The following is a 14,141-nucleotide window of genomic DNA, read 5'->3' on the forward strand; positions in this document are numbered from 1 at the left end:
AATTCAGTGTTGTCTCTTGTGTGCCATGCTTTATATAGGTGGCATTGTACTACAGATCTCGTTCTGTTTCTTACTCTCTTCCCTCTGCTTTATAGTGTTAAGATCTATTTGAGTAGTTCTCTGAATACTATGTGCATAGTGCTCCATTATGTGTATTTACCACGCATCATTTATTCTATCCCCTAATGATGAATACCTAGGTTTCCTGCAACTCTGCCACCATGAATAACCCTCCAGGGAATATATTTATGTGCATTCTCCACCACCTGTGTGAGGATGTCTTGTGTGTGTGTGTGCCTGTGTGTGTCCCCAGAATTACTGAGTCATAGAGTATGTGTGTACCTAATTTCACTAAGCACTGCTTGACCTATCAGTTTCTGAGTATAAATTTTAAACTTTATTTACTGAATTTCTATCAATAGTTCTATCAGTGGTAGCTTCGGGTAATTGAAGTCTATTTTGCTAGTTAGATGTGTTCATGATCTTCTTGATTTATTATTCCTTGTACCAGTATATAATTTCCATCTTTGTTCCTTATAACATTTTTTTTTTAATCTCACAGTTTTGTTTCTGCTCTTAAAACTACTACACTGCTGAGCGCGGTGGCTCGCGCCTGTAATCCCAGCACTTTGGAAGGCTGAGGTAGGCAAATCTCTCGTGCCCAGGAGTTCAGGACCAGCCTGGGCAACATGGTGAAACCCTATCTCTACCAAAAAATACAAAAATTGGCTGGATGTGGTGGCACACACCTGTAATATCAGCTACTTGGGAAGCTGAGATGAGAGGATCGCCTGAGCCCAGGAGGTCTAGGCTGCAGTGAGCCGTGACTGTGTCACTGCATTCCAGCCTGGGTAACAGAGTAAAACCCTGTCTCAAAAGAAAGAGAAAATGACTACACTAGCCAGGCATAATGATGTGTGCCTATAGTCTCAGCTACTCTGGAGCTGAGGCAGGAGGATGGCTTGAACCCAGGAAGTCAAAGCTACAGTAAGCCGTGATCACACTACTGCACTGCAGCCTGGGGAGAGAGCAAGACCCTAACTCTAAAAAAAAAAAAAAAAGGTAATAAACGAACAAACTACTATGCTAGCCTTCTTGTTGTTGTTAATATTCCTGTTATAACCTGGTATTTTTTGTACAGGTGTTTGTATCCTTTTGTTTAAATGTTCCTCTTAGATTTCATATTGCTGAACCTTTTACAAATCCATTTGGACCAATTACTCCTATAATTTTGATTTGGCAGTGAAAATAAAGATGAAATATTTTTTCCATCTATGTTCTCAAGACTTGTGACTCCTGTACATGGATCGGAAGGATCCCTGGGGCTGGGGGTCTCTGGTTCAGATCCACAGCTATTGATGAAGGTGTTGTTTTTTGGTTTTGGTGGTGGTGGTTGTTGTTTTTCTTACCTACCCTGTTTAAGCACTTCATGAGTGCCTTCCATTTGAACTCTAATATTGTTTGTTCTGGAAATACCAGATATTTCTTCAGATAGTTTCTTGCCTGTGTTTATTCTTTTCTTATGAAGTTACTATTATGCAGATGTTAACACTTCTACCCTCCATAATTCTTGACTTTTGTTTTATTCTTTTAATCTCTTTATTCATTCCTGTTGTCTTCATGGAAGGTTTCTTGACCCAATATCCCAACCCACGAAAGTGTTCATCAGCTCTATCTGTTCTGCCATTCAGCCCCACCAAGGATATCTTTATTTTGACAATTATGGATTTTTCACTTCACTATCTCCAACTAATTCTTATTCATATAGTTTGTCATTGTCCCGTGTCTCCAATATCAGGAAGGTGTGATTCTGCTAATTTTGCTGCCGCTTCATGTCGGCACCATAACGAAGGTGTCTTTTATGCAAATCCTACGGTTTTCTGCTGTCATTGGTTCTGTGTCTTCAGCTCCGCTTCTTGCCCTTATTTCGTAGTGCTTGCTGTCCTCAGAGGTCCTGTCATTTCGCCTTCTGAGTTCAAGCATATTCCCTTGAGATTTCCAAATGCCGCCTTTATTATTGTCTTCCTACAAGGGAAAAACAAAAGTTCAGGGCCTGCATTGAGCTCCTCCTGGAAAGTTGGGGGGGCAAAGAAAAACTCCTGCCTCAGGACAAACCTCTGGCATTGTCATCCCTCTCAACCCTTTCTTGTTTCCAGTCCATGTCCCTCACCCACCTCCCATAAACACGCACAACTTCAAAGTACCTCACTCCCACCTAGACAGGGGACAGCCATCTTCCACTGTCACTGATTCTTAAACCAGTGGTGTATTTATACCAACTAAATCTAGCCTCTCACTACCCGTTCCTCCACTAATAAGCATCTTATTGCTATGTTGAAGTGTCTGTCTCAAAAATAACCAAATCCAATAGCCTGTTACGGTTGTCTGATTTTCCTTGATCTCTCGCTCTTATTTAACAATTGTCACTGTGCCCTCCTTGAAATCTTGACATCAAAACACTCCATTCTTCTGTTTTCTCAGCCTCTCTGCCAACTCCCCTCCCTTTTCCCTTTTCCTCAATCTCCAAGCTTCTCTTCTTTTTCCTCCACCCCTTTACATTGGATGGCTGATACACCCATGAGTCTTGGTCATCAGAGCTATACTAATCCCTCACAGATCCATCCCAGGCTTGACCTGGGACTAGCATCCACAAAGGCTTGTATGTGAAGTCCGAGAGTGAAGAGAACAAGGTGCCAGCTTGGATAATAACACCAGGGATTCTTGACTCTGGATTTAAAAAAAGACTAGATACAAATGTTTAAATAGAGACTTTAAAAGACAGGTGGAAGCAGGAGAGGGGGAGGGGGAGATACATGAAGATCAGCAGAAAGAGGATGCTTATTTTGCTTCAAAGATGACAAAACTCACCAGCAGGACATGTAATATGAACAATAACCTAAAGATATTTGCAAAAATGTATTTAGACAAGAGTTCTAGGCTGATATATCTGATGTCTGGGTTTATCAAAGTTTACTAAAATAGCTGTTAATAATTTGAAGTTTGGCTCCAACTAGAAGGTAGTGTTTTAGCACTCTATTCTCTCATATCCCCACTTTCAGATGCAACTTGGAACTGTATGTCCCACTGTAAAGCAATGGCTTCTGAAATTAGTGCTGTCAGACTGAGCTTAGGGAAAGGATCCATCATCCGCCATTTTAGCAGTGGCCAAAGCCCATAACTGCCTTGGTTTCAAAACTGTAGTATTGAGCTTTTGCACTAAGAAATAAATATGATCTCAATGACAGCATCAAAAAAGTGTCTTCTCTTTGTTGGCTTAGAGATTAATTTGGACATTGACATTTCTGGCTCTGTGAGTATTGCATTTCCCCTTTCAGCTTCAGCCGTCCTTGTAGCTTTAGAGACAATGGTCTGCCCAGGTGCAGGGGCTCATGCCTGTGATCCTAACACTTTTGGAGGCCAAGGCAGGAGGAGCCCTTCCATCCAGTAGTTCAAGATCAGCCTGAGCAACATAGCAAGACCTTGTCTCTACAAAACAAATTTTTTTTAATTAACCAGGCCTGGTGACATGTGCCTGTAATCCCAGCTACTCAGGAGGCTGAGACAGGAGGATTGCTTGAGCTCAGGAGGTCAAGGCTGCAGTGAACCATGATTGCGCCACTGCATTCAGCCTGAGCCAAAGAGCAAAACTGTGCCAAAAAAATAAATAAATAAAAGACAATGTTCTGGCAGGTGGTAAATGTCTTGCCTCAGGTATTAGTCACTCTATCAGCATTTTGTATACCTAAGTACAACAATGTCTAGAAGCATACCAGACGTAGGAGAAGAAAGTGCCTTATATGATGTAAGCCCAAAAATCAAACGGCAGCCAGAGCATAGTAAGAGTGCAGGCTTAAAAGCTAGCCAGCCTGGGTGTGAGTTCTGGCTACTTACTGGCTATATGACATCAAATAAATTAACTCTCTTATTCTCAGTTCACTCATCTGTGAAATGGAGGTAATAATATCTAGCTCTGAGAGTAAAGTTCTGGAATAGTGCCTGATACTTCTAGTATTTAATTAATATTAGCTTTTGAAATAACCAATATTTTACCATGCTTATCCTGCCACCATAGCCTCTACAATGAATCAGACCACTTAGCTCCACCCCCGTTGCATAACATTTCACGTTTGGACGCATAGGAGTGCTTTATACTATGGAAACCCAGTGTCCCTTCAGTCTCTATTTTGAAGCTTTCTTCTAGTTTAATAGTTTGGATTCACATGTTCTGCATGTCCTTTACTCTGAGGACACAAGAAAATCCATGCAATAATAATGAACTGAAAAAAATCCATCCTATTGATAGAGTTATGAATGAGCACTCATGAGCGTCGTCTGAAAAAGCAATTTTCCAAATCCCAGTTCTCTCAGTATGTGAAAGCTTTTTTCATACTTGCCCTCCAATATCTAGCTGACAGAGAAACCACTGATCAATACTTGTCAATCATGCAGCTCTGCACTGAAGAATTGGAGCAATTTCCTTTAACTCTCTACACCACTGAAGACTCTTGGCCATTCTGCTGTTCTCAGTTCAACCAGATAACTGGGTTTATATTTTACACACCTGCACGGACACCACAGGTATTTTGTTTTGTTTTGTTTTTTTAAGACACAGTCTTGTTCTGTTGCCCAGGCTGGAGTGCCGTGGTGCAATCTCGGCTCACTGCAGCCTCTGCCTCCCAGGTTCCAGTGATTCTCCTGCCACAGCCTCCCAAGAAGCTGGGATTACAGGTGGGCACCACCACACCCGGCTAATTTTTGTAATTTTGGTAGAAATGGGGTTTTACCATGTTGGCCAAGCTGGTCTTCAACTCCTGACCTCAGTGATCTGCCTGCCTCCGCCTCCCAATGTGCTGGGATTATAGGCATGAGCCACCACACCCAGCCCACCACAGGTTTTTTTTTTAATGGGTTCAAGTGGATGCTTCAGACCTAAGAAACAATGGTAGCATATAGAACAGGAGAAATAGCAGGTACAGAATTGCAACTTCGGAAGGCCCAGCCTGCCCAAACACGTAGCTGCTTTTGCCCCCTGACCTAGCCAGGGCAGCTGTGGCTGCCATGCCAGAAAGCCAAGGTCAGGGTGGGTCACCTAGACACAGAGGAGTCCTAGCTCTTTTTCCCACCGGTCACTCACGCCATTCCAGTGGCGGGCTCAAGACCTCTATGCTAATTCACAGCTCTCCAGTCCAGACACAGCCCTCCACGACTGATAAGAAAGCAACAACGCCCATCCTAACTCTGTGCTTACTTTTTTCTTTTTTTTTTTTGAGACGGAGTTTCGCTCTGTCACCCAGGCTGGAGTGCGGGAGCACAATCTTGGCCCATTGCAAGCTCCACTCCTGGGTTCAAGTCATTCTCCTGCCTGTAGTCCTAGCCACCACAGGCAGGACTACAGGCAGGTGCCACCACGTCTGGCTAATTTTTGTATTTTTTTTTTTTTAGTACAGACAGGGTTTCACCATGTTGGCCAGGCTGGTCTCAAACTCCTGACCTCAGGTGAGCCACCTGCCTAGGTCTTCCAAACTGGTGGGATTACAGGCATGAGCCACCATACCTGGCTCTAACTCTGTACTTTCCATGGAAACAGTGCAGTGAGAAGAGGGACCCCAAGGTCACTTTCTCAGGGAGGTCTAGATCAGCCCGAGCTTGATAACCCTTCCTCATCATCTTGGTCTGCTTGGGCTGCCCTAACAGAACACCATAGCCAGGTGGCTTAAACAATAAACATCCTCACAGTTCTAAAAGCTGGAAGTCCAAAATCAATGTGTCAGTAGGGTTGCTTTCTTCTGAGGCTTCTCTTCTTGGTTTTCAGACTGCTGTCTTCTTGCCGTGTCTTCACTTGATCTTTTCTGTGTGCAAGAGCATCCCCAGTGTCTGTTCCTCTTCTTAGAAGAACACCAATTCTATTGGATTAGGTCTCACCTTTATGGCCTCATTTAATGTTAAGTACTTCTTTAAAGGTCCCATCTTCAAACGCAGTCACATTGGAGGTTAGGGATTCAACAGACAAATTTTGAAGGGTCACAGTTCAGTCCATAGCACTCCTGATACCTCTAGTATCAGATTTATATACACGTCATCTCAGCCATATTTAATTTATTCCAACTCTGTGCTTCTATAGAATGTGCCTATACTCAATAATAGCAATAATCATAACAGCTACCAGTAACTAGAATTAGTGCAAAGAAGTGCATTATCTGTTATTAACACACTCCTATGAGGTGCATATTGTTATGCCAATGCCACAAGTAAGGTGACTGAGGCCCAAATAGGACCTAGGAAGCTCACACGCCATGAGCGGTGAAGCCAACACAGAGAAGTAGATCTTTGTGACCACAGTTCATGCTTTCCTCATCCCTGCTTGCTGCCTCCCATACATCAAATTGTGCCTGGCATCATCGTGTGGCTATTTGTAATCACATTGGGATTAACCTGCAGGCAAGAAGCATGTCCTCATCATCATTTTAGAAATGGCTTTCCTGACGCCTTTCACTCATGAACTGACCATGCAACGGCTTTGCTCTTCTGAGCATCCTGCAACCGCTCTCATCTCACGCCTCCTTCCCTTCCAATGGGCCTCCCCTACTTGCAGGATGACACCCCCTTACCTCTTTTCCTGGCCCTCTCTCCATGGACAAGCTCATGATACCCTTTCTGTCGCTTCCTCAGTGGGGCTTATCCTAACCACCCTACTTAAAATTGCAGCCTCCCCCACCCCACTCCAACTCTGGATCCCACCTAACCCTGCTTGACTTTTTTCTCCGTAGTGGTTACCACCTTCTAACACACAGTATATTTTATTTTCTTATTGAGTTTGTTGTTAAATTTCTCTTTCTGACTGCAAGAATATAAGCTCTACAAGAACAGAGACTTTTGTGTGTTTTGCTTCAGTACTGTGAAGCAGACAAACAAAACATCTAAAACAAGGCCTGGCTCATAGTAGGCATGAAATAAATATTTTTCGAATGAATAAATCAGATTTTATGTGTGTGGGCTTTAGTGTGATTCCTTTCTATGGTGAATTAGTGGCCAGTCTCTTTGGGCAAAAGTACTCAGGGACCCAACTTAGCTCTTCAGAAAACTATTAAGTTCTGAATTTGAGGACAGTGTATTTTTTTTATAATTCCTCTTGATCATTGTTTTTGCCCTTTTTGTTTAATTTAATAGCTGATTATTTTGTCCCAATCTTCTGTGCATTTTACAGTTGTATTATTCATTATGGGTAGTTACAGCATTTTCATAATTAATCTTTAATTGCAATACTTGCAAAGCATTTCACAAGAAAAAACGATTTACAAATTAAACCCACATCTCACCTTGGATAGTTATCACAGGTCTGACTAATGTGCGTGAAGCCCTTGCATGGCAGGGGGCTCTCTACAATGACAATGTGTTGATTTTCTAATTAACAAAGGTTAAGTAGCGTTTTTGCTTGAAGACCTATAGTTTAAACTTACGACATTTGTCACCAAGAAAGATTTCTACAGAGCGCATAAGTGGAACTCAAATAATTTTCACTGATTCTAGTGCATTAATGTCTTTTACATAATATATAATGACCGTTTTCAGGACAGAAGATTTTTCTTCATATTGACTAGATCAGGAAAAGTACTTTCTAGCTCACTGTCCCATTTAAATAAATCAGGGACTACCTAAGCAAGAAAAGAGCCTAATTTATTTAGTTTTCCTTTATAGAGCAAGAAATGGCATTTCACTCACCTGCTTTATAAATTATGAAGAGGGAATACAAAACTTTATTTATTTATTTATTTATTTATTTATTATTTATTTAGAGACAGAGTTTCTTTCTTTTTTGCCCAGGCTGGAGTGCAATGGAATGATCTCGGCTCACTGCAACCTCTGCCTCCCAGGTTCATGCAATTCTTCTGCCTCAGCCTCCCAAGTAGCTGGGATTACAGGTGCATGCCACCACACCTGGCTAATTTTGTATTTTCAGTAGAGATGGGATTTCACCATGCTGGCCAGGCTGGTCTCAAACTCCTGACCTCAGATGATCTGCCCGCCTTGGCCTCCCAAAGTGCTGGGATTACAGGCATGAGCAAAACTTTATTTAATGAACACAACAAATACAAACTAGACTACAGTCATATGTTACACCCAGTTAAAAGAGGGAGAGAAAAAAAAGTCAGACATCGGTGCAAAGAAAGAAAAAGCAAGCAAGGAAGAGATTTAATAGAATTTGAGAGTGTTTACTGAAATTCAGAAAAAAAGACACAGGCCCAGAGGGAGAGCTTGTGAACTGTGAGCCAGAGCAATTCAGAGCTGGAAGCAGTCAGAGACACCATCTAGTTCAGCCTCCTTTTTCTGTGAATGGGGAAACTGATGCTGAGAGAGATTACGTAATTTGATGAAAGCCACACAACTGAGTAGAAACAGTTGATGATCCTGAGAAGGAAAGATCCACAAACACAAGTGCAGGAAGAGAGATGGATCCACGTAGAACCTAAGAAGACCAAAGACCCAAGAATCAAGACAGAAGCAGAGTGAGAAAACTCTGCCCCACTAAATCCTTTCTGAAATGAACCCTGTATATATAAATAATTAAGTATCCATGAATAGATCTAAATATCTGCCTTAATAATATAATAAAAATATGATTTACTCTAGATTTATTTGCTCTGCCAATTGACCCTTTGAAAAATATCTCCATTCTCAATCATTAAAAAGTCAGAAACAACAGGTGCTGGAGAGGATGTGGAGAAATAGGAACACTTTTACACTGTTGGTGGGACTGTAAACTAGTTCAACCATTGTGGAAGTCAGTGTGGCGATTCCTCAGGGATTTAGAACTAGAAATACCATTTGACCCAGCAATCCCATTACTAGGTATATACCCAAAGGATTATAAATCATGCAGCTATGAAGACACATGCACACATATGTTTATTACGGCACTATTCACAAGAGCAAAGACTTGGAACCAAGCCAAATGTCCAACAATGATAGACTGGATTAAGAAAATGTGACACATCTACACCATGGAATACTATACAGCCATAAAAAATGATGAGTTCATGTCCTTTGTAGGGACATGGATGAAGCTAGAAGCCATCATTCTCAGCAAACTATTGCAAGGACAAAAAACCAAACACTGCATGTTCTCACTCATAGGTGGGAATTGAACAATGAGAACACATGGACACAGGAAGGGGAACATCACACACTGGGGCCTGTTGTGGGGTGGGGGGAGTGGGGAGGAATAGCATTAGGAGATATACCTAATGTTAAATGACAAGTTAATGGGTGCAGTACACCAACATGGCACATGTATACATATGTAACTAACCCGCACGTTGTGCACATGTACCCTAAAACTTAAATTATAATTAAAAAAAAGAAAAATATCTCCATTCTTCATCGTGTTAACATTCAGAGTCTTTTCAAACTCTCAATCATTGCTGAAGATCCATAAAATACCAATTGTTTCCAAATTAAAATACATCCCAGATAGACAAAAGGTTAACATATGGAGAGAAGCAAAATCACAAAAATGTTAGAAGAAAATATGGTTGAATAATCATATTATTTTGTATTATAGAAGGTCTTTATAAGCCTCTGGCCAAAGGCAGAAATCACACAAATGAGACAGGTGGGCGTGACTACAAAAACATCCAAAACTTTCCTAGGGAAAAAGAAACGCCATAGAGAAGTCAAAAGACACAAACTGGAAAGATACAGTTGCAATAAAGAGTTATTTATAACAAAGAGTTAAAGCTCATATTGTTATTAATAAGAAATATATTCTCTTGTATTCCCAGCAAAAAGTGAACGACACAAAGAAACAAAAAATAAGAAAAGGGAAAACATTAAAATTACTCAACTCACAGTATTTGAGGCGATGCAGATTTAAACAGTGAATCCTTTTTGCCCCCGTCAAGCAGACTGGCATGAATACAAAAAGACACTGACCCACTGACCAATATTAGAATTGTGTGGAGAAGATGATAATCTCATCCCCTACTGGTGAATTAGAAATTGGTAAATTCTTCTTAGAAGAAAATATATTTCAAGTGCCTTTAAAATGTATATGCCCTTCATCCTAGCAATTAGACTTAAAAGTATGATTAACTAATTTTAAAGAATCAATTCTAAGGAAAAACTGGACGACACGTGTGCAAAAGTTTTCATAAAGATTATATTATTATATTATCATATAAAGTGGAAAATTTTAAAAACTTAAAAGTCCAATGGTGGTGCAAGAGCAAAATAAGTGATAGTGCATTCACAGAATGGGATGCTATGCAGATACTAAGCAAGATGTTCTCATTGTACATTTATTGCTTGAAAAATGTTGCAAAGGCTGGGCACGGTGGCTCACACTTGTAATCCCAGCACTTTGGGAGGCCAAGACGAGCTGATCACGAGGTCAGGAGTTCGAGACCAGCCTGGCTAACATGGTGAAACTCCATCTCTACTAAAAATACAAAAATTAGCTGGGTGTGGTGGTGTGTGCCTGTAGTTCCAGCTACTTGGGAGGCTGAGGCAAGAGAATTGCTTGAACCCGGGAGGCAGAGGTTGCAGTGAGCTGAGATCATGCCACTGCACTCCAGCCTAAACAACAGAGTGAAAATCCGCCTCAAAAAAAAAAAAACTTTCATGATATGTTAAGTGCAAAAAGCAAGTTTCAAAATAATGTATATATTATGATTCCATTTCTTCCTTTTTATTTACACTTATGTATGTTCATAGAAAAATTAAAAAGGCTGTTCCCTAAAAGTGAAAGTAGTTAAATCTGAGTAGCGTAACAGAATCTGTTTTGTATTCTGCTTCTCAGTATGTTTATAGTTACCACAATGACTATTACACTGATCACCAGGCAAAAAGAGATGGGGAGATCTAAAAATGATTTTTACATTTTAGCACATTTTGATAGAATATAATTGTCTTAATTGACTAGTGATAAAAAATTTTTAAGGCCAGATATTTATTTAATAAAATGCCTTTTGGAAAGCCCTTATTGCAAGGATGAAAGCCATAATGGCTAAAATAATAGAAGCCACACTGAAATTCTAACACACAAGGAGTAACTAGAGGGTTGAAATTCTTCCAAATCAGGCAAAGGCCTTAATTCTCTTCAGCAAAGAAGGTGTGAAGCCCAGTTGACAAACAGATGGCAGAATGGGAAATCCTTCAAAGTAGTTGTTTTTAATAACTTCTTTTGCCATCTACTGTCTCGTAGCTTTGATCGAAAAAGGCACTGGACTCTCTTCACTTCTCTATTCAAATATTTTAGAAGAAATCAAATACTCCCAAGGGAGTCATGATTCAAACCAATGTGTCACCCAGTGAGAGAACTGCAAGGCTTAGGTTTACAGAGATGGTACAGCAATTCATTTGCCACTTCACTGATGGGGTTTTGCAGGCATAAGCAGATGCTAATTCATCTCTGCCACTAAAGCCTTTCATTTTCCAGTCGTGTCTGATGAATCTACTGGAGTTTATGACTTTTCCTAAGATAATAGAGTAAGTGATGAGAATCAATCCCCAGCCTACTGATCTTACCTGAATTCCAGTAACCCTACTGACTACTCTATGTTTAAAGACTTCCAAATCTACATCTCAGAAACATGTACATCTATGAGGCCCCTGACTGGAAAGTTCTTCTTGGTATTAAGTGGTCTACACAGAACAGGGCTTAAGACAATAAACCCTCTTTGTTGCCTTAGGAATAAGACAGATCCGATACACTTGCCACTCAGGAACTATGAGTCCTTGAGTAAACTTCGTAATTTCTCCAAGCCTCAGTTTCTCCATCTGTACAATGGGAATAATGCAAATAATATCTACTTTGATAAGTTGTTGTGAGGACCAGGTGAACAGCATATATGAGGTACTTAATAGAGTGCCTAGTATGTAGCCCTCAATGAAAGAGAAACTTGGGTTTTATTTTTATTAACAGTATTTTCTTTTCTAAATCCTCATCACATATTTCTTTCAACAGTTTTACCTACTATTCATTTTAGATTAGTTTCCAGAAAAGTTGTTACTCTAAGATGCAAGCATGTATATAAATTTGAGTTCCTCCTTTTATACCAGCTGCTTTGAAAAGATTATAGCTAAGAATACTATAGACACAATTAAATCCATTTGTGATAGAATGCTTCAATGAATCTTTCTATGAAATTTCTTGGGAATATTTCAATATTTTTATGCTCATGAACCTCAGTCCAACTCTGTAACTTACTCCAAAAATCACAGTGAACGTGCTCATTGTGCTATATGTCTCGTAATGACATTTAGACAAAAGCAATGAAATCTGATCTAACCTAGCAATAAATGTGGTATAGCTGATTTCTGTGTAAAGTTATCAGTTCCAACTTCCAGCTACCCCAGACAAGGAGCCCTGAGTAGTCTTGACATGAACTTAAAAGCAAAGCATTTCTTGAGACAAGAACCAAGATCTACAATCACATTTCAAACGGATTTATGTCTTCCAACTAATTGACTTGTTAACTATGCTAATACATTCATGTCTCTGCCTTTATATTTTTTTAATAAGTAATGCTACAGAACTCGATGTTGTGAGATTAAAGAGCAAAGAATCTAGAGGTTTCTGTAAACGCTTTTTCTGTAGGAAACCAGATTAGACTTCCAAAACAGCTGATATAATTTTTGTGCATCTCCAAATATTTTATTTCTGTAGGAAATGTGTTGCTTCTCAGAAGACAGCTCTTTTAATTCGGCATTATAGCCTGTGGGGAGAAAAGCTTCAACTTTCTCTATTTAGATAGGACCAACTTGAAAGTGACAACACTAGATGCGCTATGCAGTCTCATCTCCTACCACAGTTGTTCAAAACATGAAGAATTAAGCAATAGCAGAGGTTATTCCCTCTGAACTCTGTGCCTTCTGTCGTTCCCAGGTGGTGCTGGGGGCCAGCAGGGCTTCCTGGGCTGCATCCGCTCCTTGAGGATGAATGGGGTGACACTTGACCTGGAGGAAAGAGCAAAGGTCACATCTGGGTTCATATCCGGATGCTCTGGCCATTGCACCAGCTATGGAACAAACTGTGAAAACGGAGGCAAATGCCTAGAGAGATACCACGGTTACTCCTGTGATTGCTCTAATACTGCATATGATGGAACCTTTTGCAACAAAGGTAAGGTGGAACCCATTTCCAGAGCCACTTTTGCGTGTCTTTTTAAGCTCAAATCATCTATTTAATGATTTTTCATATGTAAACAAGTGTACCTTATTCTGAGGTTAAGATGATCCAAATTTTTCTCTCAACTTAGGTAGGAATTTTCCAACCAAAATCATTTCCTAATCATTTTTGTTTGATAAAATGAGAGAAGCTCTGTGTATGGTGCAGAATTTCTTCCAGATTCCAGCAAATTATTCACTGCCTGAAACACTGCAAAGGCAGTCTCATTACATCTTAATGGTGAGTGACAAAATAGGTGGCCTCCAAAAGGGAACTCAGGCCTGACCCTCCCATGTTAAGATCTCCAATAGATCAATTGATCAGTCAATTTCTGTAGTGAATCAGCCAGTGCACCTCAGTGGTCTTGATGCCCCCACCCCCTGCAGTTGCTAAGAGACTGGATTCAAGCTATACTAACCAGAAAGCTCCTCTGGTCAGTCATTAACATCATTATAATTACTCTTACTCAGGATGCCTTTGAGTGGCTCTCAGCCTAAGCTAAACTGCCGAAATGCTGAAAAACCACATTTAATTGGCCAGCTTAGAGCATCTGTTATTACTTGGTTATTTTAGTCTTGAATAATTCCTTTAATCCCCAATAGATTCCGCAGAGCCAATGAGCAGAGTACAAGAGCCCAATGCATATGCATGTTATCATTTGAACTATACCCTGTGATCCTGCATGACCAGAAGAAGAAATTGACTCAACTGGTCTGTGGCTTAATTTCTCATATATAAATGAGGCATGAAGAGAGGAGGAGCTGGTGCTTTTCCTAAGCTACAATTGAAATGCATGTAAATTACTCTTCTCTTTCTAAATGAATGTATAGCATATGGGTAAAGTTTTCTGTGAACGGTTGGTGCATCTCTTAATAAGAAGCTTTACATAAGTAGCCTATTCAGACTCTGATGAATACATGGAGGGTTGTTTACACTGGCATTATTCACACAAGATGCCACACACAGAAGGAGGAAT

The 14,141-nt window shown here is 40.3% G+C and overlaps 1 protein-coding gene across 2 annotated transcripts in view; it reads left to right on the plus strand.

The window, feature by feature from the left end:
- The window catches only part of CNTNAP2 (contactin associated protein 2), a 2,269,257-nt gene that overhangs the window by 2,002,871 nt on the left and 252,245 nt on the right, over nucleotides 1–14,141 (plus strand). For both annotated transcript variants that reach the window (XM_054495308.2, XM_063667934.1), the window contains one exon: nucleotides 12,884–13,120. In XM_054495308.2, the coding sequence (XP_054351283.2) occupies nucleotides 12,884–13,120 (237 nt within the window). The remainder of the gene's footprint in view (nucleotides 1–12,883; nucleotides 13,121–14,141) is intronic.

Source organism: Pongo pygmaeus, chromosome 6 (genome assembly GCF_028885625.2).
Source record: "Pongo pygmaeus isolate AG05252 chromosome 6, NHGRI_mPonPyg2-v2.0_pri, whole genome shotgun sequence".
Lineage (NCBI taxonomy): Eukaryota > Metazoa > Chordata > Mammalia > Primates > Hominidae > Pongo > Pongo pygmaeus.